Source organism: Borostomias antarcticus (genome assembly GCF_949987555.1).
Source record: "Borostomias antarcticus genome assembly, chromosome: 3".
In the NCBI taxonomy this organism is placed as follows: domain Eukaryota; kingdom Metazoa; phylum Chordata; class Actinopteri; order Stomiiformes; family Stomiidae; genus Borostomias; species Borostomias antarcticus.
In genome coordinates this window covers 16,470,229-16,493,978 of record NC_140236.1, presented here as the reverse complement: position 1 = coordinate 16,493,978, position 23,750 = coordinate 16,470,229, and the positions used below count along the sequence as shown (strand labels likewise).

Sequence of the window (23,750 nt, the reverse complement as noted above, 5' to 3'; positions counted from 1 at the left end):
TTGATGTAATACAGTATAATACAGTATAAAAAATACTACAGCGTATCTTTAAAAATAAAACAATACATTAGTTGCTCGGTAGATCATCTCCCATAAAGTAATTAAATAATTTAAAACCCCATTTTATATTTACTGTAGAGTCCGTGTAATGTCGAGAAATTACAGTTCAATGACAATCATATCTGCGGGACATTTATTTTGAAACTCATGCAGTCCTTATTGTCGCTGGCTTCTCTGAGCGGACCAGAGAAAACAACACACACCGCAGAGCAGATGGTGACAAGCCAAGCTGTTTTGACATGATGCTCGTTGTCCTTGTTGCTGCAATTTTCACGTTATTCACTTGGATCTCCCCAAGTCACGCACTCTATTTTCACATTGGGGAGACAGAGAAAAAATGTTTCATAGAAGAGATTCCAGATGAGACCATGGTTATAGGTGAGTGTATTGCTGTGTAGGTGTGCTATGCTAGGCTAAGCTAACAAACCGGACCTACAGGTGCAACATCCGCCTATCTGATGAGGTAATGAAACCAAAGCCAGAGTTTTTTTTTTAAATCCTGAATTAAATGATTATATGTACCTCTTACATATTGAAAAACGGTTAAAGCATTATGCTACAATCGCCATTCCGCAATACGGATAGCTGTCTTTCCTCCTAGCTAGCTAGCTAATCTTTCGGACCTATCCGTGTGTGTGCAATAGGGAAGTACCGGACGCAGCTGTGGGACAAGCAGTCCGGATCCTTCCTCCCTGCCACCCCGGGCCTCGGCATGCATGTGGAGATCAAGGACCCCGATACGAAGGTGAGCTTAACCAACGCCGGAGCGGAAAAGAGGGGTAGTACAGAATGAAGTCCCGGATGCTGTTATTACCGCTCAACTCATTAGCCTGGCCTCTACTTCCTCCCGTGAGTCCTAGCTTAGAATGTTACATGACCCCCTCACCCTCGCTTCCTCTTCTCCTCTTCCACTCTGCCTCCCCCATGCTGTCCCCCCACCCCCCTGCTGTTCCAGGTCATCTTGTCTCGCCAGTACGGATCAGATGGACGGTTCACCTTCACCTCCCACACCCCAGGAGAGCATCAAATCTGCCTGCACTCCAACTCTTCAAAGATGGCCCTCTTCGCTGGGGGCAAGCTGGTACTCTACATATAATATCTTCCAGTTGTCTTCATCGACATTTCATTATAGTCATTTAGCGGTCACTTTTATGAATTGAATTGAAACCTTTATTTATTCAGGGAAGACAATTAAGACTAAGCTCTCTTTTTCAATGTCGCCCTGATTACAAAAAAAAAAAAACACATACAGAATAGGAACAAGAGACGACAAAACTACATAAAATCCAGTACGAAGTCATAAGATCCAGAATAAAAATAAGACTACAAGAAACATGTACAGTCCACATGGAGCACACCTTCTATTATGTAAAGTAACTATTAATTGCATTTAATGTAGGAAGTCAGTGTACTACTACTCATCCATTACATTACATTACAGTCATTTAGCAGACGCTTTTATCCAAAGCGACTAACAATAATTGCATCTAACGTAGGAAGAGCCAATGTACTACTACTTGCCAGAACTCACAAGTGCATCTTCTTTCTAAAACAAGTGACTAAGAGCATAATCTAGTGCTGAAAGCAAAGTGCAAGAATCACAATCTTAAGTACAGTGCAATATAATATAATACAATAAGTGCTTAGGTGGGAGGATTGTTGTAGTACTTCTTGAAGAGATGAGTTTTGAGCCTGCGACGAAAGATGGGCAGCGACTCTGCTGTCCTGACATCAGTGGGCAGTTCATTCCACCACTGCGGGGCCAGGACAGAGAAGAGCCGTGACCGTGTCGATCGACCGCAGGAGCCTCGGAGTGACGGGGCAACCAGTCGCCCTGAGGTAGCAGAGCGTAGCGGTCGGGAGGGGGTGTAGGGTTTGACCATGGCCTGGAGGTAGGAGGGGGCTGTTCCAGCGATGAGTTCAGTGCTGATACTGGCATAGCTTAACTGTTGGCCAGGGGCAGGCTTGTTCCTGGACCTAGTCCACAGTGACACACAGCAGGCGCCTCTCACATCTCATATGTCTACTGGGATGCTAGGACTAAAATCATAACAAAGAGGAAGAACAGGGACTGTACATATGAACATCAAGCCTGACAGCAGACCAAAGTTCCTAAAGGCTAGGCAAGCCCCCTATGCCATAAAGAATAGGCAAGCCCCCTACGCCTTAAAGACAAAGGCTGCTGAGCTGGAATCCTTGGTCAAGAGTGGGGAGCTGGAGCCTATCAGTCTGAGAGCATGACCAGTAATACCAGTTTAATGTGTGTGTGTGTGTGTGTGTGTTCGTTCCAGAAAGTGCATCTGGAGGTGCAGGTGGGGGAGCACACCAACAACTACCCGGAGATCGCAGCTAAAGACAAGCTGACAGAGCTGCAACTGAGGGTGAGACAGCTGCTGGACCAGGTGGAGCAGATCCAGAAGGAGCAGAACTACCAACGGGTGGGTCCTTCAACCAGCCAGCTCAGGAGTCTAGATGATCCTGGGTCCTTCAACCAGCCAGCTCAGGAGTCTAGATGATCATTGGTCCTTCAAACAGCCAGCTCAGGAGTCTAGATGATCCTGGGTCCTTCAACCAGCCAGCTCAGGAGTCTAGATGATCATGGGTCCTTCAACCAGCCAGCTCAGAAGTCTAGATGATCCTGGGTCCTTCAACCAGCCAGTTCAGGAGTCTAGATGATCCTTGGTCCTTCAACCAGCCAGCTCAGGGGTCTAGATGATCATGGGTCTTTCAACAAGCCAGTTCAGGGGTCTAGATGATCTTGGGACCTTCTACAAGTCTACAAAGACACAGATTTCACAGAGGACTTCATTCACTGATGGTTCTCAAGTTATCATTGGATTATAGATGCAATGCTTACACTTTAACCGTTTCGCTTGTGGAAGTGAGCGCAAGATGTGTGCATTTTGATAAATCCAAACGTTCATGGGGTTGGCTCTTCAGACGTCCAGGGAGGTTAGTTAGCTTCTCTGTTTTCTTTTTAATGTTCCATGTTCATGTTTCTCTGTGTCTCCTACCGTGTGTCCTATCATGCTCTAATGATGAATGTGTCGTGGATGCACGTGCGTGTTTGTGTGTGTGTGGTTCTCCTGCAGTACCGCGAGGAGCGGTTCCGTATGACCAGTGAGAGCACCAACCAGAGGGTTCTCTGGTGGTCCATCGCCCAGACGCTCATCCTCATTGTCACAGGGATCTGGCAGATGAAACACCTCAAGAGCTTCTTTGAGGCCAAGAAGCTGGTGTAGCGGCCCGGTACCGGCGGTCACCTCACTGACCGACCCCAGCAGGCCCTGGTTCACAGACAAAACCCACTCAGAGTGGCGACCACCACATGAGAGAAGAGAAGCTAATAGAAGAGAGCAACGCACAGACTGAAATAGTGTTATGAGTAGACTTTTTTTCGTATACGTGAATAGCTGGAAACTGGGGGAGCAAATGGTTTAATAACCGTCAAGTGGAGTGATATAAATATTGTCTTTCTTGTAAATCACCAATAATGCCATTTTAATTTAAGTAATTATTTTTTGTTACATGGAATATGTTAACCTGGTCTCGCTTGGTTTTCCCTTCACACATGCCTCTGCTACTGAAGAACACTTACACCAACATTTTCTGTTATAATTGTGTAGTGTGAATGGTGCATGTTATTGAAGATGAGCAATACCATAGCAAAACAATAGCATTACTGCATTAGTCAGACCATTTAGCGACCATACAGTAGACTAGACTTTGGAAACTCAGATCCAGCAAGTTGACTACTTATTTCTAGATTTGAGCTGCGAGTTCTGTACACAATCTTCATTATCAACTCATCTTCAGGTTGACTCCTGTAGATATTCTTGCATTTCCTGTTGCAGATGCTCGTCTAGTCAAATGCGATGGTGATAGATGGCTGGAGCTCGGTTACCTGCCGGGGGGAGGGGGACTCATCAGTTAACAAACAGCTGTGTTTTGCTAGTGGCGACCACAGTAGTTTCTAAAGAGGAAACCGATTATTTATCTCTGCTGCCATACCATGCTGTGTTGCTCTAGACAAACTGAATCGTGGAGAAAGGGCTGATCGTACCAGGATCCTTAACTCTTACTTTGATAGTCCATGTTTTCAGTCTGGATGTCGTTTTCATGTCCTCAATAAAAGACTGGTATTAATGATCTGCAGTGTCTCTGGCTCTGTTTCCTCAAAACTCAAATGGAAGTTTACCGTTTAATTGATGTAGACCAAAATAAGACACGGGCTATTTTGAACAGTTTATTGCTCAGTTTTAGACAGTACTGTAGGTAGTTATGTAGCCTATGGAACAACTGAATGAGATCCAGTTCTTTTCTGTTTAATCTTGCTGAATATGGAAGCATTATTTAGTGACAAAAATGCACATTTGGCATTTCTTTTTCAAGGTGATCTCCAGCCATATTTCTCTCAGTTAAGATGTACTCTAATGAAAATGACAGCAATATTGAACCATGAGCACTATAATAAATCTAATATCTTACTGTTTAAACTATAATGGAACAAACCATTATTTACTTCTTTGCATAGGTTACTGTAGTTCCACACTCCTGACAGAAGTTCAGTCGGTGCACAAACAGATCCTTCACACCAAAACACTCAGATGCGACTGAATTGACACCATGAAGCAAGTACAGTGAGTTTCTCTTCATCCTGTTCTGTTGTAACTGTATATATCAAGAATAGAACTTTAAAAGCACCATACAAAATGCCATCAACTCACAATACTACAGGTCATACTAAAGGGGGGGGGGAAGATAATATTTATTAAATAAGTATTTTACCAGAAATAAAGTATTTTAACATGGAAAACTGCCCATCATTGGTGGGGCACTGACCACATTTAAGGTTGTGAATGAGTGGTTAGATACAAAATATCACATCAAAAATGAAATATTGTTGACAAAAGCTCATCACTCCATGTCTCTAAAATATGCTCACATTAGCTCTAGTCCGTTGTTAGCAGTTCTATCATTGGCACAGAGGGACTAACTGACTTCTAACCGACACCATTCTGTTGCAAATTAATTGGTGGCTAAAACCCTACAAACTTAGTGACATTTAGATACTGCTTTTAAAAAGAAAAAAAACATTTTAGGAGCATCTATAATCTTTAATCCCCATAAGAGTGAATGGGCTCTCTAGAATTAAAATCAGTTTGGATCCACTAAAAACATCTTTAAGACATATCGTGGAAACTTGTTGGCCTACCCCCACCAAGAAGATCAGTTGCCAGTCACCTTATCTGCCATCATCCAGTCTCTCTGTGCGAGTGTTACTGTGGTGTTAGTAACGGTAGGTAGTAGGTAGGTAGGTAGGTGGGTGGGTGGGTAGGAAGCTGGCTACTGCTCCGTCACAGTGAGGCGCTGCGTCTCCTGGGCAGCCTACTCCCTCCCGGCCATGGGTCTCTTCTCTGGGCTGGGGGTGTTGGGGTACTCCCTATTACCGAAGATGGTGCTACCCACGCGCACATTAGTGGCTCCAACCTCAATCTATACCAGCCACATGGAGTGGAATGAACAGCAGATTTGAGGATTCAGAGCTTAATAATCACAACTTTGTTTGGTTGGTTGATGATTAAAATACTAAAATTAACATGAATTTAGCTGCAGGACTTAAGTAATCAACACTGGGACGCTGACGTGGGAAGGCAGGGTTGGGGGTAGGACTCACCGCATGCTCAAAGTCTGTGGACATGCCCATACTGAGCTCTACTTCCTCCAGGGGGAGCTTCAGAGTGTCGCACACTTCCTGTCGCTGACTCAGCAGCATCTGGAAATAACATGTAGGCAGGCAGACATCAAGCACACAAGCATGCACGCACACACACACACACACACACAGTATTGACTATATTGGAGCCCTTCCTCACAGAGAGTCACATGACCACACACCTGGAAGTCCGGGTTGGGGCCCTCGCTGAGGTCGTATCCGTAGCGACCGATGGTCATGAGTCCGGAGAAGTGGAGAGAGGAGCACTGGGAGAGGATGTGCTTCACTGTGTTCACCGTCTCCCCTGGGGGCAGGCCATTTTTACCTGGAGACAGGAAAGAAGACGCTGCTCACTCTGAGGTGTTAAGGCAGGTTTGTGTGTTTGCAATGTATGCGTGTGTGTGTTTGCATGCGTGTCTGTGGGTGTGTGTGTGTGTGTGTGCGCATGCTGTCTGTGGATGAGTGTGTCTTGTCTCCGCATATGAGAGTGTGTGTGTGTATGTATCTTGTCTCTGCATGTGTATGTGTGTGTGCGTGCGTGCGTGTGTGACGGTGGTGAGCTATACTGGAAGCTACACTCACTTCCTTCTCCGCTGGTGTTAATCTGCACCATGATGTTGAGTTTCTGGGTGCTGGCTGCTCTCAGACGCTGCCAGGAGCTGTTCACCTTGTCGGCCAGCTTGGCAGAGTCCACCGTCTCCACCAGGAACAGGTTGGGCACACCTGGGGGGGTATCGGAGTTCAGGGTAGGTCTTAATCAAGGGTCTTCTGTTCAAGTCCTGTGGAGTTAACTGGTGTAGATGATTTTGACCCCTGGTCTGGTATTGTGTCTGGTGTGTGTTATATACAAGGTCCAGTCCCAATGTCCCCCCTAAACCCTCAAGCCCTGAACCCTCACAGACTTGAGTTGAGTGTGACAGGCTGCAAGGGCTGAAAATGCTATGAAAATGAATGGGACAGCACTTGCGCCATCACATTATGTTGACCCCAAAACATATTTCTTACTATTGTGGGACTTTTTATTTTAGGCTTAAATTTACCGTTGTTTTTCTTGTAGGCCTACATGCAAATTAATTTTGGCCTGAGTCAAATCCCCTTTACATTATCACAACCCTCTGTGTTGTACCCTCAAAGCATTTCTGTTCAACTTAATGAAATAATTTCATGTTGTGATCACAAGCTAACTATATTAGGCTACTTACTGTCTGTGCTGAATCTAAAAGTATTTAATCAAGAATGACAACACGCATTTCTGCACAAATACCTCATAACTCATATTTTCATATTTATGCTGGAAATCTCAATTCAAAGAACACTGCACCGAAATGGATGATTATGTCATGCAGCTTTTAACTGAGGAATCATGATTTATGGCAACAGAAATCTATGTAATTTATAACCATAGCCTACATATTTTCAAACAAATCAAATTATACAAACCCATAGGGTTTACGTAAAAATATTCAAACCAAAATAATTATAAGGCTACTTATGCAGAGAAGCAAGTCCAGCTGAAAACATGAAAACATGTTTTGTTTTGTAACGTGAACATTTGGGTTGGTTGATCTGTCCGTGATTGTTTATTGGCCGTTCTTCAGGTAACCCCGGGTTTCACGTCACAACGATATGAACTATGGGAAATTTGGCAAAGTCTGCAAAAGTGCACTTATGGAAACGGGGGTATTAAGGGCTCAAAATGTCTGCCGGAGTGCCCTTGTGCTTGTGTACAATTTGACAATGGGACAGCCCTAAACCCTCACGGACTTAGCGGGAGCGCACCTCAAAAGCTGAATCCCAATCTGAGTGCGCAAACCGCACTTGCGGCCCCTCGCACTTAATTGACGTCAGCTGGAAGGGCCAGAGGGTGCAGGGGCCGTGAATTAAATGGGACAGCACTTCCAGCGGCGTGCCAAGCCAGTTTCGCTCAATGCCCCTCCCACTTCGTTTTCATTGGCTGCCGCGTCCCTCCGACGCAGAGGCTGCTCTGACGCTCCCCTCGGCTCTGCAAATTGACCGATTGACGTCTGTTTTAATTTAATAATAATTAAAAAATTATGTTGGGTGGGATATGTTTGCAGCATGTGGATTTCAAGATAAATGTTGTGTTATCTGCAAATGTCATAATTTATGTGTGATGCACTCGGATCATGACTCGGATGCACTCAAGCACCGTGTCACATGAGACGCGGTGGGCTGTGGGTATTTTCTGCTCCTAAGTCCGCGAAATTGCGGACTTTCGGTAAGTGCGGTTAAAGTGCGCAAAATGGCGGCGTGGCGCACTTGTGGACCTAGCAATTCCGTTTTGGAACTACCCTGAGCCCTTGTGGACTTAGCGGGAACGCGCATGTAAGGCCACAAGGCCGCGAGTGCTCTGCACTTTCGCCTAAGTGCGCGATTTGGGATTCAGCTAAAGTCTGAAACCATAAGGGTGGACACTGGGACTGGGCCTAAATCTAACCGACCAAATACCTCAATACCTACAGGCAGTCCCGTCTCCATGGGTGGGCATTTGGGGGCCTGGCCCACCCACTGAATCAGCTGGGCCCGCCCTGAACGAAACGCGAAAGACGTACTAATGGCGCGTTCCAGGCAACCCGTAACTCGTGTTTTTCCTACCTCCTACATCTGTACGAGTTCACGGGTGGGAAGTTACGGGTTTGACTGCCATTCCAGAGCATTTTCACGTGTAGGAGGTCGGAAAAGTTACGGGTTGCCTGGAACGCACCATAAATCTCTGTGATGACGGAATGACCCCGGGCTATTCTGCATCTGATTGGCTTACCCTGATATACTTTAACCAATCGAACTGACCACTAAAACCTGACCAATCTCAACCAAGGAAGGCACCATATTAGCCAATCCCAGGCAGAGTAGGGCAGATCATTCATTCCGTGCCGCGCGGTTATTTTTGGTAATGTTAACGACATACTAGTGCAAAAACTTGCATACATGGGATGAATTATTAGTGGATGTCAGAAGATTCAGAAGTAGTGGTGATTGCTACTTGGCTTAGGCTACCCATACAAATACAAATAAAACTTGATTTGTGCGCTTTCTTCCATTGAAAGAAGGCACGAAAATCGACTTTCAGACTGTCTGTGTTAAATGCATCTTGTATTCTGCCATATCGCTTCATTTTCATCCGTGTTTAGCATTTTGGTAGTGCTCCGTTGCCCCCTACAGTCCTCATGAAAATACAGTCCACGTTACGGTCCGTTGACCGGTCTTACTAGCTCGTTATTCACTTAACATTGTAGGCCAGGTAAAATGATGCAACAACTTGACTTTCCCGTCATTCACATCACCTATTGGTCAATCACGTTACCCACTTTAGCTATATAGCTACTGGCAGCATCAATGAACATTGAAAACGGAGATCTTGAGTAGGCTATTTGTTGAACATTGATTACAAAATGAAGTGGATTAAACGAGTTTGGGTTACGATATAAGGTAGGTCTTTTGTGATTAATTACCAGTTGTTATGGCTGTGCGTTTTGCTTTGCCTAGATTTAATCGGCACTCGAGAGCGTTAACTTTGCTTCCTGGAGCGGTGGGCTAAGGCCTAGTAGGCTAGTAGTAGCCTAAACACTGATTAGTGAGGGAGTAGGCTATTGAGTGCTGTGCCCTAAGGGGGTGTATTTTATCGTTCTGTCATTCCTCTTCGTGGTGCTTGGCCATTGTTGTCATATAATGGCTCTGTAGTTTATTTAGTGTGTCCCTAAAAGCTTGGTTGTTTCTGTATGTTTTTTGCATATAAAAACGCCACTGCTCAGCGCCCTTCTGGTGCTGTGAAACCTCCCATCAGGGCATGCTTTGAAAGCGCATCCCTCCCAAAATTGTGCGCGCTGCGCGCTTGCTTCGCTGGTCCTGACTTAACCGGTTCTAGGACCCACCAGACGCCAGGGCTTAGTTGTCTTGATAAAAACATTTTAGTAATTACAATCGTTTTTAACGTGTTTTAACTTTACCAAGACAATTATCCACCCAGGGTTTAGGTTCTCAGGTCACCCCACCTATCTGGAGAGGAGAGTTGGCTGGTTAAGTGACTCGTCAAATAAGGCTGAAGAAGCTAGTTTCATAAGCTGCAATTTTCTTTTGGGGAAAACTTGTTTATTTGTTTGCACAACAGGGATGCCCTTTTGCATGTACAGTAGGCCTACTTTGAATCACTTATGATGGACTTGATAGGTTTAGTGTTATTTTTATTTAAAAAGGTTTAAAAATGTTTTTGCATATTTTGCATATTCTCCATATAACAGCAATCAACTTATTTTGACAGTTTTGATGAATTCTGAGCAGTGAGGAGACATTCCAAAGATATGGTAATGGTAAGGTAGGTAGACAGACAGACAGACAGATAGATAGATAGATTGATAGATAGATATAGACTTATGTCAAAAACACACAGAGGTAGGTTTTGGTGAGAACTTAGAATAACAATGAGAAATTAGATATCCCTCTAAATCTGGCTGAAAAACGACTTAAAACGGGCTTAAAAGCACCTAAACAATTTGTGTGTGCCCCCCCTAACATATTGAATGCCCCCCCTGGCATTTCATTCTGGAAACGGGTCTGCCTACAGGAGACATAAATGATCATTGTCCATCCTTAACTTACCCAAAAGTTTGTTGACATTATTCTTCTGTAAGTGTCCAATAAAATGCCACTTGATTTCCGGGCACGATTCTAAAATCTAGAGGTGGAAGAAACATGTTACTTCACTCAGAAACCAACATCCGTTTGACAAAGTATCACATGAACAAAAAAACACAACACCTGTACGTACCTGAGGATTTGAAGCTTTGTCCACTAGTTCATTTACCTGGCGGTTTGAGGAAAGTCAAAACAAACTCAGAACACTATAAAACAAAACAAACTACCAGTCTACAGCGTGTTAGACTGAAGTTTGACAACTTTGACTCTAGAGTGGTCTGCCTGGTCTCTTGACGACAGATAAGAACTTAACTCACATAGTTTTCCCCAAAGTTGCGTTGTCCCTGCCGGTAGGCCTCGATGACCATGTCTGGAGGTTTAGTCTTGCTGACGGCCACCAGCCGGGGAGCCACGGCAGGTAACGTCTGAGGGATGACACACACACAGCAATGAGAACAATATGCATATGTAATGGGTAAATCCTTTAAAATTAAACGAGATTGATGTTCTAGTCCGTATAAATAGACGGACATACACATGGCCGCACACTATACACGCACGCACGCACACACACACACGCACAGTTATGACTCACTGGTATCTCCAATACTAACAGCTGAGGGCTGCACAGGCGAGCCAAGTAGAACATTGTGTTGTGAAAGTGTGTCTGTCAGATGGCTTTTAGCAATACAGCTGTCGTACAACAAGTTGCGTGTTAAATTTTCCAGTAACATGTAAATCTACGGTTGCTGATAAAAACGTGCATGGTGTTGTGGACTAGCGGTCTCAGTCCAAAGGTTGAGCTCGCCTTACATAACTGCTCCACAGCCGGGTGCGCGGGGAACGACACCGCTAAATGAGGATTTCTCCAGAATCTACAACAATCCACCCACTATCCCTACTGTCGGCCAAGCCTAGGTTACCTTAGAGCGACGGGCGGCCGCTTGGTTGACCCTGTCCACCACCGCCTGCAACGCTTTTCCAACCTCCTCCGACATTCCTACTTTCCACATCGCGTCACACCAATGGCAGAGGCCGACTGCACGTCATGGATTCTGTACGTCAAGCGCAGCCTATCAAAATAAAAGTCTAACCTCAATAGCTCCATGCCTACGGGCAGTCGATATTTTTTGGGACCCTCAAACTTAGGTGGTGCGAGTGAGTGGCCCCTTTCGTTGAAGATTTCCTAGGCTTTGCGTACTTCGACAATATTGATGCAGCTATCCAATTATTGAGAACTGATATATGATTAGAGCCACTAATGATCAATAGTAATCAAATATGGATGGACAGGTTGTTTCCTGATTTATAGCACTGAATCATATAGCACTCGTTTTCATATTTAGATTTAGCAGAAATCCATTCCATTCTCAGTGGTGCAACACAACTGCCCTGGATGTATGGACAGTCAAAGCAGCAGCATGACAACAGAAAGATACAGAAAACAAAAGTGTCAAGTTTATTCACAAACGATATCACAATTCAAAACATTTCCAAATGAAACATGCTCCATCTGAATGTATCAGATACATGACTATGAGACAGTATTTACTCCCTCTACAAAAATAAAGGAATTCCACGAGGACAGAGGGTAGTAGAAGAGGTTTGACGACTCCCCAGATAAGGACAAGACTAGGTGTGAAAGATGACATGACGGTTCCTCTCTCCTAGCCAAGCCAGAGCCTCAAACTCTCTCCAGAGCCTCCAGCATGATGATGCTGTTCCCTCTGATAACCTGCATAAACAAACAAACAAACAAGTAAATAAACAGTTCAGGTCTAAAGACGTGTCCATACACAACAACCGAGAGGGTTTTAAAAGCTAAATTTGCTGTGTGGTTTGTGACTGCTGTTTTTTGCTTCCCTCTGGAAAAGCAGGGGTAGGATCAGTATATGAACACCCCCCCCCCCCTCTCTCTTTCTGTAAAGCGCATTGTGTTGCCTTTGTGTTATGTTATTTTTTATTTATAATGCGCACCCTCAACCAACTGTTACATCAGCCCGGGGCGCAGTGTGTGAAATGCGCTATATAAATTAAGTTTGATTTGCTTTGCTCATTTGGAGTATCGACAGTCTTAAAACTGCCGTTTTCAAGATTCAACATGAAAAGACGAGATGGCTGTTGTACAACTAGTCTAGTCGTGGCCTTTTTATGTAGACCCGGTTTAAAAGATCCAATCCTACATTCCAATAGGCAGACTAGTCACTTTCTGCTACGACTAGCTAAGGGATGGGGATGAAAATGGCCTCTTGCGATGTGCTAGGCCTGCCTTGTAATGACATGCAAGTCCAAATGTACCCCAATGAGCAGACAAAGATCTGCTTGGTCTAATAGTGAGTACTCAGGTTTGGCAGACCAAGGTCTTACAGATGGGTTCTAGAGGGCTGTGTGGGTACAGATGGGTTCTAGAGTGCTGTGTGGGTACAGATGGGTTCTAGAGGGCTGTGTGGGTACAGATGGGTTCTAGAGGGATGTGTGGGTACAGATGGGTTCTAGAGGGCTGTGTGGGTACAGATGGGTTCTAGAGGGGTGGGCGGGTATAGATGGGTTCTAGAGGGTTCTGCGTGTACGGACCACCATGCCGATGCCGTTCTGCTGTCCCCCGGGGGCCATCTCCAGACAGTCGTCCATCACCAGGTTCATGAAGGGGTCGAAGCCCCGCAGGATGCCCTGGACGTGCCTGCCGCCATTCAGCTTCACTGGGGGGGGGGGGGGGGGGGAAACAGGCATGAGACATCCAGGCATGCACGTGACCAGCGCTTGACTTGTCAGGAGCTCACTAGAGTACCAGCAACGCTAGAAATAGATAAAAAGTACTGTGGGGCTCCTGAATCTAAACATAAGATGGCAGATGGGGAGAACCTTCAGCCACAGGCGCATCCCACCCACATGCAAAACTGAGCGTCTCCTTTGTGCCAGCAGCCATCAGACTCTATAACGGTGCCTGAGCACTCTTGATTGTTGTGTGCAGGGTTCGAAATTAACACCCGCCAAGCGACAAATGTGGGTATATTTTTGATTTGGCGTGTATGTTTTGGAAGCCACCTGACACTTTGGCAGGTGACATTTTTTGCAACAAAATATCAGCATTGATGGTTGTGCTTAACAAAATATCAGCCTTTGTGGATCATAGCACAGACTTTTTTTTGCAATAAATATCGTCATTGACGCAGTGCAAGTAAGATCAGCCTGGGTGGCTCAGCGCAGTGAGCGCACACGTGAATAAACGTTACTTGAAAAGAGCACTCTCGGTTGATCTGCTTGTTGTGCATCAATCTCGTGACTAGCTAACGTTAGCTAGCTAATGTAGCTAACCATATTGTGCCAGACAGACAAAACAAGCGTCACATACATTTGACATTGCTGGCTAGAATAACCAGTATTGTGAAATACGCTTTAACAACTCGTCAGTTGATATGTTGCACAGCAATCGAGCAGGACAAAAGTATTGGTACACCCATATATTACACCTACAGGAGCTTTTCTGACATCCCATTCTAAATTCATAGGCATTCATATGGAACTGCTCCCCCATTTCCAGCTATAACAACTTTCACTATTCTGGGAAGGCTTCTATAAAAATTGTCTGTGGCAATTTTTGCCCATTATCCAGAAGAGCATTTGTGAGGTCAGACACTAATGTTGGACGAAAGGGCCTAGCTCGCAATCTCCGTTCTAGTTCATCCCATAGGTGTGAATTTAGAATGTGATGTCATAAAAGCTCCTGTAGGTGTAATGTGTAGGTGTCCCAATACTTGTGTCCATATAGTGTACATTAAGCCGTTACATCTAATCACACCAAGCTGATCATCATCATTAATTATACTCACACGACAGCTTTTTGTCCATGAACCTTGAATGGGGAAAAGAGTGGAAGTTAGCTAACGCACAACTTAGCTAATTAGCTTCCCTAATTAAGCTATCTCAACTAGTTCAAAATGAGCGACTTTCCTGCAAACAATGCATTATATGGCTAACGTAACTCATTTAGCTAGACTAGCTAGCTAGCCGCTACCTTGCCTCGTAGCTATCTACTAATTTTGATCATTCCTACATCGACCTAGAAATATAGCCGGTTATCCTATTAGCAGCGGTGTAGCTAGCTATGCCTAGCCGTGTGTGCTTATGAATGGGATAGCTCATCTACATCTTATGCTAGCTTAGATTAGCTAACTTAGCTAAAATGAATGAAGATACGGACTGTTTGAACAAACACCAAAGCTAAAGCAGTAAACTCGTATACAATACAGTGCAGCATGTTACAAAACCACTTACTTCTTCAGCTCGGGTGGATGTGCTTTACTCATGGTTCTACTCCCTCCTTTTTATCTACAGCAGCGAGGCTTTCTTTCAACTTCGTACGGTGTTCGTTTCTGAAAGACGCGGAAAGGAAAGCACGCGTCTCACGCTACGCCGGAAAACGAGAGGTTCGAGAGCATGCACTTCCCCTGCAGTGTTCTGGTGCGCGCCCCCGTGTGCATGGAGTTGGTATCTCACGGGTGTACATGACATCCGGTCACACCCAAGGGGATGGATGGGGCCATATAGATATAGAACACTAGATGGCCCTTTCCGAATCCAGTCTCTCCCCACTCGCACTCAGTCACCGAGTTCACCCCGTTTTGTAGTCCCCTCACAGCTGAATGCAGTTCCCTTGATTAGGGTGTAGGGTATAAAAAACCTTAGGGAAGCACTCCCCTCACTCCAGCGGAAACAGGAAACACTAACCACAACGGTTACCATGGTTTCACGTCAACAACACTTTGCAGCGGTAGAGGCATCGTTCATATCTTCCTTGTTACAGCTTATGAGGATTGCCTATATCAGATAGCCTACCTAGGTCCTAAGTGGAAATATCCATATGACAATATGGCCAAGGCATTCAATTAGGCCTATATTTATACATCATTTTAAGAACTCTTACCTATTCATTTCACCTTTACCCTAATTCATTATTATTAGGACTATTGTCAATAAAATAATTGTCATTTTCCCACCCAGCGGCTTTAGCACGATTATTTGTATTTTTGTTTTTATTTGCATCAAAACAAAGCAGGCCTGATTTTGTTTGTCCTGATTTAGTAAACCATACATAGTAAACCAGGATTTTGCTGTGATCTCATCCTTTCCAGAGCTGTGTTCACCTGTGATCTGAAGTAGCCTATAGGCTAGTTTAGATTGCAGGCCATACCACTAATATGACAACCAGAGACTGCACATATTTGTCTCCAGATTCTGTATAAAGGATACACAGGGATTGCCACAATTCTTATTTATTGAAAATAAAATAATATTGAAAACTGAAAATTGGGCATCACCGATCACAACTGAAAATTATCAACCCCCATCAATGGACATCTGTCTTTTTTGGCAGGGGAGGGGAGGTTCAAGTGAGGACACCCTGGATGTGTCTGGGAGGGACGGTGTATCGGATGTGGATGAACCTGCGAGGGATGGTTGATCAGACGCGGATGTGCCTGGGAGGGACAGTGGATTGGACCTGGATGTGCCCGGGAGGGAAGATGGATCTGGACTGGCCTTGATGGTGGGGTTCGACATGCATGAGGCAATGAGGACAGGTGGAGTCAAAGATGGTTTTGACCCCAGTGCCTCATGCATGCCATCATAGAAGCTCCAAGTAGCAGGGGTTTCCTCTCCCTGGTCAGTCCCAGAGCCAGTTGGTGGAGCTCTCAGCTCCTAAAACAAACAATGGCATGAGATCTCTGCAACATCTAGAAGGCTATATTCATGTTATGTGAAACACATTTACTGTGTACTTCTTTAAATTCTCCCATTTCTTTGAGGCCTGTTTTGGACTTGCCTGACCCTCCAGGTTCATTTCTTTTATGGTGAAGCTGTTAAGAAATATGTACGGGAAGATGGTTAAAATGTTTGGGTCAGAATGAGTGCTGTGTGGCCCCTCCAATCACTCCACATCTTACCAAGTAGGCCTACACATCATTTGTCAAGTCCTAGTAATGGTATACAATGACCCAATTAATCTTCTTTCAAGGAATCTTAAAAAAATCTTCTTTTGTTTTTGGTTGTAGGCCTAATTAGTGAAATCTGCCAATGGAACAAGTGAAACTTTGCTTAATGTTTGGAAGAAGATGCATTTATCTAAAAACAAGTCACTTGGCCTATATCTCACTGATTGCTTGTTGGTTGATTGAGTGTCTACATTACGTTTTTTAGTCCATTCATGGACTAAACCTATGAAAATAAATAATACTTACTCCCAAGCTTCTTTAGTGCTGTTTCATTTTTTTGTGGACAACTTTTCGTTTTCCATTGTCAGTTTGATCAGCTGTAGTCTGAACAACAGTCCCGGTAAATATCCACCACGTTACATCAATCAAATGAACATAATCTACCGTTTTCTGAACTGGAGAATGGAATTTGATGCGAAATACAATGCAAATGTCATATAATTTGTGAGGAACTTACATTTGTACGGCGCGTCTTCCATTTCGGACAATAAACACAGCTGCACATGTGAATCGAGCCTGCATCGGTGCAGACCATGGATGTATTAATAGAACTGGATACAGCCACTCCATTCACTGAGCGCTATCACAAATGAAGCCCTATTGAACCGCGCCATCTTGGCAAATTTGTAGTCATTTGACTATTTCCGGTGACTTTTGTACTTGCGCAGTTGTGCTTTTCTGGCTTTCCGGTGACTTTTGTACTTGCGCAGTTGTGCTTTTCTGGCCTACGCACGTCCACGAGAAAGTTCACGAAATGTAGACGCACGTTCCCAGCTCTCCCCGCTTTGATTTAGCAATGGAAAACGGCTTGCATATGAACCTGTTTTTGTCAAATATATCCATTGGAGACATTATTTTTTTATCCAGGCATCTTAGTTTTAACAGGTTAATTATAGCTGAACATGTTTTGTTTGCTAGTAGATGGTATTCATTCTGATAACGTTATTGCAGCCAGGCTAAATTCCTCCAGGGAGCCAGTGACAGGCGAGTTGAAAAGCTTCACTCCCCGCCAGCAGGAGCTTTGGCCGCTGCTACCGCATCTCGGATAACTCGCTGAGTTCGTGGCTGCTAATTCATACTCGTCCTTGATCAATCTCAATACCGATCCATGGTAATAATGAATCAATCTTTCAGATCGACAGTGCTGCATGCATTTTACAACATCATTGTTAGGTCAAGGTCAAGGTCAACTTTATTTATAAAGCATGTTTAAAATCAACCGAAGCTGCACCAAAGTGCTGTACAATATATAAAATAAACTAAAACAAAAAACAGAACTAGGGCTGCGAGCAGCATTGAGCGGGCCCTCGCACCCCACGCATGTCGGGGTGTGGCGCCGTTAAAGCCTGTGCTATTTCGGTGTCCAGTACTGAGAGAAACTTCCTGTCACCAGTAGGTGGCGCTCTAAGCGTGACTCAATACCGATGCATAGATGTGTTCAGGACGGTACCTTGATGAAGCGTGAGAAATGTTGAGTAAATAGGATAACGTATGTAGGAGTTATGAGTACTTCCTGTTTTACCAGTAGGTGGCGCTGTAGGTATGACGCAATACTGACATACAGAAGTGTTCAAGATGCGACCTTCATCAAGCATGAGCAATTTGGAGTAAATCGGATAACGTATGTAGGAGTTATGAGTACTTCCTGTTTCACCAGTAGGTGGCGCTGTAAGTGTGACTCAATACCGACGCATAGATGTGTTCAGAGGGTGACCTTCATGAAGCGTCAGCAATTTGGTGCAAATCGGATGATGTATGCAGGAGTTATGAGGACTTCCTGTTTCACCAATAGGTGGCACTATAAGTATGACGCAATACTGACACATAGATGTGTTCAGGACAGAACCGTCATGAAGCGTGAGATATATCGGACAAATTGGATAATGTATGAAGGAGTTATGAGGACTTCCTGTTTCACCAATAGGTGGCGCTATAAGTATGACACAATACTGACACATAGATGTGTTCAGGACAGAACCGTCATGAAGCGTGAGATATATCGGACAAATTGGATAATGTATGGAGGAGTTATGAAGACTTCGTGTTTTATGGCGAAATGTCAAACTTTTGCGGGGCGCCACCGTAAGGGTGTTTGGTGAAACTCAATTTTTTTGATAACTTTTGATCACAAAGGTCTTTAGGTGAAGCTGACAGAATATGAAGTTGATTGGATGAAATCTGTAGGAGGAGTTCGTTAAAGTACGAGGCATGGAAATCGTAAAAACAAGGGGAAAATGGCACATTAAAAGCAAAATGGCGGCCTTCCTGTTGCATGTTGGGTATAGCTCCAAGAGACATTTTGTGTGCCTAGATGAACTACATATGCCCGCCGAATTTCGTTCGCATACATCAAACTGAAAGGTGGGGCTCGCCATTTTAAATTTTCCAGGGGGCGCTCTTGAGCCGTTTTGCCACGCCCATTTCCGTCACCCATGAATTATCTAATTTTTCACCGGGACTGACGTATCTGCAAAGTTTTATCCGTTTTCATCGATGTTTAGGCCGCGAAAAAGGCATTTGTTTGTGGAGAAGGTAGAAGGAGAACTAGGGCTGCGAGCAGCAGTGAGCGGGCCCTCGCACCCCATGCATGTCGGGGTCTGGCGCCGTTAAAAGGTGTGCTATTTCGGTGTGCAGTACTGAGAGAAACTTCCTGTCACCAGTAGGTGGCGCTCTAAGTGTGACTCAATACCGAAGCATAGATGTGTTCAGGACGGTACCTTGATGAAGCGTGATAAATGTTGAGTAAATCAGATTACGTATGTAGGAGTTATGAGGACTTCCTGTTTCACCAGTAGGTGGCGCTGTAGGTATGACGCAATACTGACTTACAGAAGTGTTCAAGATGCGACCTTCATCAAGCATGAGCAATTTGGAGTAAATCGGATAACATATGTAGGAGTTATGAGTACTTCCTGTTTCACCAGTAGGTGGCGCTGTAAGTGTGACTCAATACCGACGCATAGATGTGTTCAAAATACGACCTTCATGAAGCGTCAGCAATTTGGTACAAATCGGATGATGTATGCAGGAGTTATGAGGACTTCCTGTTTCACCAATAGGTGGCGCTATAAGTATGACGCAATACGGACACATAGATGTGTTCAGGACAGAACCGTCATGAAGCGTGAGATATATCGGACAAATCCGATAATGTATGGAGGAGTTATGGGGACTTCCTGTTTCACCAATAGGTGGCGCTATAAGTATGATGCAATACTGACACATAGATGTGTTCAGGACAGAACCGTCATGAAGCGTGAGATATATCGGACAAATCCGATAATGTATGGAGGAGTTATGGGGACTTCCTGTTTCACCAATAGGTGGCGCTATAAGTATGACGCAATACTGACACATAGATGTGTTCAGGACAGAACCGTCATGAAGCGTGAGATATATCGGACAAATTGGATAATGTATGGAGGAGTTATGAGGACTTCCTGTTTCACCAATAGGTGGCGCTATAAGTATGACGCAATACTGACACATAGATGTGTTCAGGACAGAACCGTCATGAAGCGTGAGATATATCGGACAAATTGGATAATGTATGGAGGAGTTATGAGGACTTCCTGTTTCACCAATAGGTGGCGCTATAAGTATGACGCAATACTGACACATAGATGTGTTCAGGACAGAACCGTCATGAAGCGTGAGATATATCGGACAAATTGGATAATGTATGGAGGAGTTATGAGGACTTCCTGTTTCACCAATAGGTGGCGCTATAAGTATGACGCAATACTGACACATAGATGTGTTCAGGACAGAACCGTCATGAAGCGTGAGATATATCGGACAAATTGGATAATGTATGGAGGAGTTATGAGGACTTCGTGTTTTATGGCGAAATGTCAAACTTTGGCGGGGCGTCACGGCAATGGTGTTTGGTGAAAACTCAATTTTTTTGATAACTTTTGATCACAAAGGCCTTAAGATGAAGCTGACCCGATATGAAGTTGATCGGATGAAATCTGTAGGAGGAGTTCGTCGAATTACGAGGCATGGAAATGGTCAAAACAAGGACAAAATGGCACATTAAAAGCAAAATGGCGGCCTTCCTGTTGCATGTTGGGTATAGCTCCAAGAGACATTTTAGTGCGTCTCGATAAACTACATATGCCCTCCGAATTTCGTTCGCCTACATCAAACTGAAAGGTGGGGCTCGCCATTTTAGATTTTCCAGGGGGCGCTCTTGAGCCGTTTTGCCACGCCCATTTCCGTCACCCATGAATTATCAAATTTTTCACCGGGACTGACGTATCTGCAAAGTTTCATCCGTTTTCATCGATGTTCAGGCCGCCTAAAAGGCATTTGTTTGGAGTAAAGGAGAAGGAGAAGGAGAAGGAGAAGAATAATAATAACTAGGGCTGCGAGCAGCAGTGAGCGGGCCCTCGCACCCCACGCGTGTCGGGGTGCTGCGCCGTTAAAGGCTGTGCTATTTCGGTGTGCAGTACTGAGAGAAACTTCCTGTCACCAGTAGGTGGCGCTCTAGGCGTGACTCAATACCGAAGCATAGATGTGTTCAGGACGGTACCTTGATGAAGCGTGAGAAATGTTGAGTAAATCGGATAACGTATGTAGGAGTTATGAGGACTTCCTGTTTCACCAGTAGGTGGCGCTGTAAGTGTGACTCAATACCGACACATAGATGGGTTCAGAAGGCCACCTTCATGAAGCGTCAGCAATTTGGTGCAAATCGGATGATGTATGCAGGAGTTATGAGGACTTCCTGTTTCACCAGTAGGTGGCGCTCTAAGCGTGACTCAATACTGACCTACAGATGAATTCAGGACGCGACCTTCATCAAGCGTGAGCAATGTGGTGTTAATCGGATAATGTTTGTAGGAGTTATGAGGACTTCCTGTTTCACCAGTAGGTGGCGCTGTAGGTATGACGCAATACTGACCTACAGATGTGTTCAAGATGCGACCTTCATCAAGCATGAGCAATTTGGAGTAAATCGGATAATGTATGTAGGAGTTATGAGTACTTCCTGTTTCACCAGTAGGTGGCGCTGTAAGTGTAACTCAATACCGATGCATAGATGTGTTCAGAAGGTGACCTTCATGAAGCGTCAGCAATTTGGTGCAAATCGGATGATGTATGCAGGAGTTATGAGGACTTCCTGTTTCACCAATAGGTGGCGCTATGAGTATGACGCAATACTGACACATAGATGTGTTCAGGACAGAACCGTCATGAAGCGTGAGATATATCGGACGAATTGGATAATGTATGGAGGAGTTATGAGGACTTCCTGTTTCACCAATAGGTGGCGCTATAAGTATGATGCAATACTGACACATAGATGTGTTCAGGTCAGAACCGTCATGAAGCGTGAGATATATCGGACAAATTGGATAATGTATGGAGGAGTTATGAGGACTTCGTGTTTTATGGCGAAATGTGAAACTTTGGCGGGGCGCCACGGCAAGGGTGTTTGGTGAAAACTCAATTTTTTTGATAACTTTTGATCACAAAGGTCTTTAGATGAAGCTGACCGGATATGAAGTTGATCGGATGAAATCTGTAGGAGGAGTTCGTCGAAGTACGAGGCATGGAAATGGTCAAAACAAGGACAAAATGGCACATTAAGAGCAAAATGGCGGACTTCCTGTTGCATGTTGGGTATAGCTCCAAGAGACATTTTAGTGTGTCTCGATGAAATACATGTGCCCTCCGAATTTCGTTCCCCTACATCAAACTGAAAGGTGGGGCTCGCCATTTTAAATTTTCCAGGGGGCGCTCTTGAGCCGTTTTGCCACGCCCATTTCCGTCACCCATGAATTATCTAATTTTTCACCGGGACTGACGTATCTGCAAAGTTTCATCCGTTTTCATCGATGTTTAGGCCGCCAAAAATGCATTTGTTTTGGAAGAAGGAGAAGGAGAATAATAATAACTAGTGCTGCGAGCAGCAGTGAGCGGGCCCTCGCACCCCACGCGGGTCGGGGTGTGGCGCCGTTAAAGGGTGTGCTATTTCGGTGTCCAGTACTGACAGAAACTTCCTGTCACCAGTAGGTGGCGCTCTAAGCGTGACTCAATACCGACGCATAGATGTGTTCAGGACAGTACCTTGATGAAGCGTGAGAAATGTTGTGTAAATCGGACAAAGTATGTAAGAGTTATGAGGACTTCCTGTAAGCAGTAGGTGGCGCTGTAGGTATGACGCAATACTGACCTACAGATGTGTTCAAGATGCGACCTTCATCAAGCATGAGCAATTTGGAGTAAATCGGATAATGTATGTAGGAGTTATGAGTACTTCCTGTTTCACCAGTAGGTGGCGCTGTAAGTGTAACTCAATACCGACGCATAGATGTGTTCAGAAGGTGACCTTCATGAAGCGTCAGCAATTTGGTGCAAATCGGATGATGTATGCAGGAGTTATGAGGACTTCCTGTTTCACCAATAGGTGGCGCTATAAGTATGACGCAATACTGACACATAGATGTGTTCAGGACAGAACCGTCATGAAGCGTGAGATATATCGGACAAATCGGATAATGTATGGAGGAGTTATGGGGACTTCCTGTTTCACCAATAGGTGGCGCTATAAGTATGACGCAATACTGACACATAGATGTGTTCAGGACAGAACCGTCATGAAGCGTGAGATATATCGGACAAATCGGATAATGTATGGAGGAGTTATGAGGACTTCCTGTTTCACCAATAGGTGGCGCTATAAGTATGACGCAATACTGACACATAGATGTGTTCAGGACAGAACCGTCATGAAGCGTGAGATATATCGGACAAATTGGATAATGTATGGAGGAGTTATGAGGACTTCCTGTTTCACCAATAGGTGGCGCTATAAGTATGACGCAATACTGACACATAGATGTGTTCAGGACAGAACCGTCATGAAGCGTGAGATATATCGGACAAATTGGATAATGTATGGAGGAGTTATGAGGACTTCCTGTTTCACCAATAGGTGGCGCTATAAGTATGACGCAATACTGACACATAGATGTGTTCAGGACAGAACCGTCATGAAGCGTGAGATATATCGGACAAATTGGATAATGTATGGAGGAGTTATGAGGACTTCCTGTTTCACCAATAGGTGGCGCTATAAGTATGACGCAATACTGACACATAGATGTGTTCAGGACAGAACCGTCATGAAGCGTGAGACATATCGGACAAATCGGATAATGTATGGAGGAGTTATGAGGACGTACTGTTTCACCAATAGGTGGCGCTATAAGTATGACGCAATACTGACACATAGATGTGTTCAGGACAGAACCGTCATGAAGCGTGACATATATCGGACAAATTGAATAATGTATGGAGGAGTTATGAGGACTTCGTGT

At 44.5% G+C, this 23,750-nt stretch overlaps 3 protein-coding genes across 3 annotated transcripts; 1 reads left to right on the top strand and 2 right to left on the bottom strand.

Moving 5' to 3' along the window:
• Positions 1-264: 264 nt before the first annotated feature.
• On the top strand, positions 265-4,201 carry tmed4 (transmembrane p24 trafficking protein 4). The gene is made up of 5 exons (XM_084461860.1): positions 265-438; positions 705-805; positions 1,016-1,141; positions 2,352-2,498; positions 3,153-4,201. Exons 1-5 carry the CDS (start codon positions 300-302, stop codon positions 3,300-3,302), a joined length of 663 nt encoding a protein of 220 aa, XP_084317986.1. The 5' UTR covers positions 265-299; the 3' UTR covers positions 3,303-4,201.
• A 116-nt stretch (positions 4,202-4,317) lies between these two features.
• On the bottom strand, positions 4,318-11,450 carry plpbp (pyridoxal phosphate binding protein). The gene is made up of 8 exons (XM_084435789.1): positions 11,353-11,450; positions 10,747-10,854; positions 10,563-10,598; positions 10,394-10,469; positions 6,359-6,499; positions 5,959-6,101; positions 5,738-5,836; positions 4,318-5,556 (listed from the first exon to the last, which is right to left on the bottom strand). Exons 1-8 carry the CDS (start codon positions 11,440-11,442, stop codon positions 5,449-5,451), a joined length of 801 nt encoding a protein of 266 aa, XP_084291915.1. The 5' UTR covers positions 11,443-11,450; the 3' UTR covers positions 4,318-5,448.
• Positions 11,451-11,865: 415 nt separating this feature from the next.
• Positions 11,866-14,838, bottom strand: snrpg (small nuclear ribonucleoprotein polypeptide G). Its single transcript, XM_084435957.1, has 4 exons — positions 14,705-14,838; positions 14,260-14,282; positions 13,004-13,128; positions 11,866-12,164 (listed from the first exon to the last, which is right to left on the bottom strand). The coding sequence occupies exons 1-4, from the start codon at positions 14,734-14,736 to the stop codon at positions 12,114-12,116; spliced, it is 231 nt and encodes a 76-aa protein (XP_084292083.1). The 5' UTR covers positions 14,737-14,838; the 3' UTR covers positions 11,866-12,113.
• Between the last annotated feature and the right edge of the window lie 8,912 nt (positions 14,839-23,750).

Bases quoted from the DNA above. Each gene is read 5' to 3' on its own strand.
- plpbp (XM_084435789.1), bottom strand. From the start codon at position 11,442: ATGTGGAAAGTAGGAATGTCGGAGGAGGTTGGAAAAGCGTTGCAGGCG. The intron at 10,855-11,352 runs GTAACCTAGGCT...GTCATCCCTCAG, and splicing joins CGGCCGCCCGTCGCTCTAAG to ACGTTACCTGCCGTGGCTCC. The intron at 5,837-5,958 runs GTGTGTGGTCAT...TGTTATTTCCAG, and splicing joins GCCCCAACCCGGACTTCCAG to ATGCTGCTGAGTCAGCGACA.
- snrpg (XM_084435957.1), bottom strand. From the start codon at position 14,736: ATGAGTAAAGCACATCCACCCGAGCTGAAGAA. The intron at 13,129-14,259 runs GTGAGTATAATT...CCCCCCCCCCAG, and splicing joins CATGGACAAAAAGCTGTCGT to TGAAGCTGAATGGCGGCAGG. The intron at 12,165-13,003 runs GTCCGTACACGC...TTGTTTATGCAG, and splicing joins AGAACGGCATCGGCATGGTG to GTTATCAGAGGGAACAGCAT.
- tmed4 (XM_084461860.1), top strand. From the start codon at position 300: ATGATGCTCGTTGTCCTTGTTGCTGCAATTTTCACGTTATTCACTTGG. The intron at 439-704 runs GTGAGTGTATTG...TGTGTGCAATAG, and splicing joins AGATGAGACCATGGTTATAG to GGAAGTACCGGACGCAGCTG. The intron at 2,499-3,152 runs GTGGGTCCTTCA...GTTCTCCTGCAG, and splicing joins AGGAGCAGAACTACCAACGG to TACCGCGAGGAGCGGTTCCG.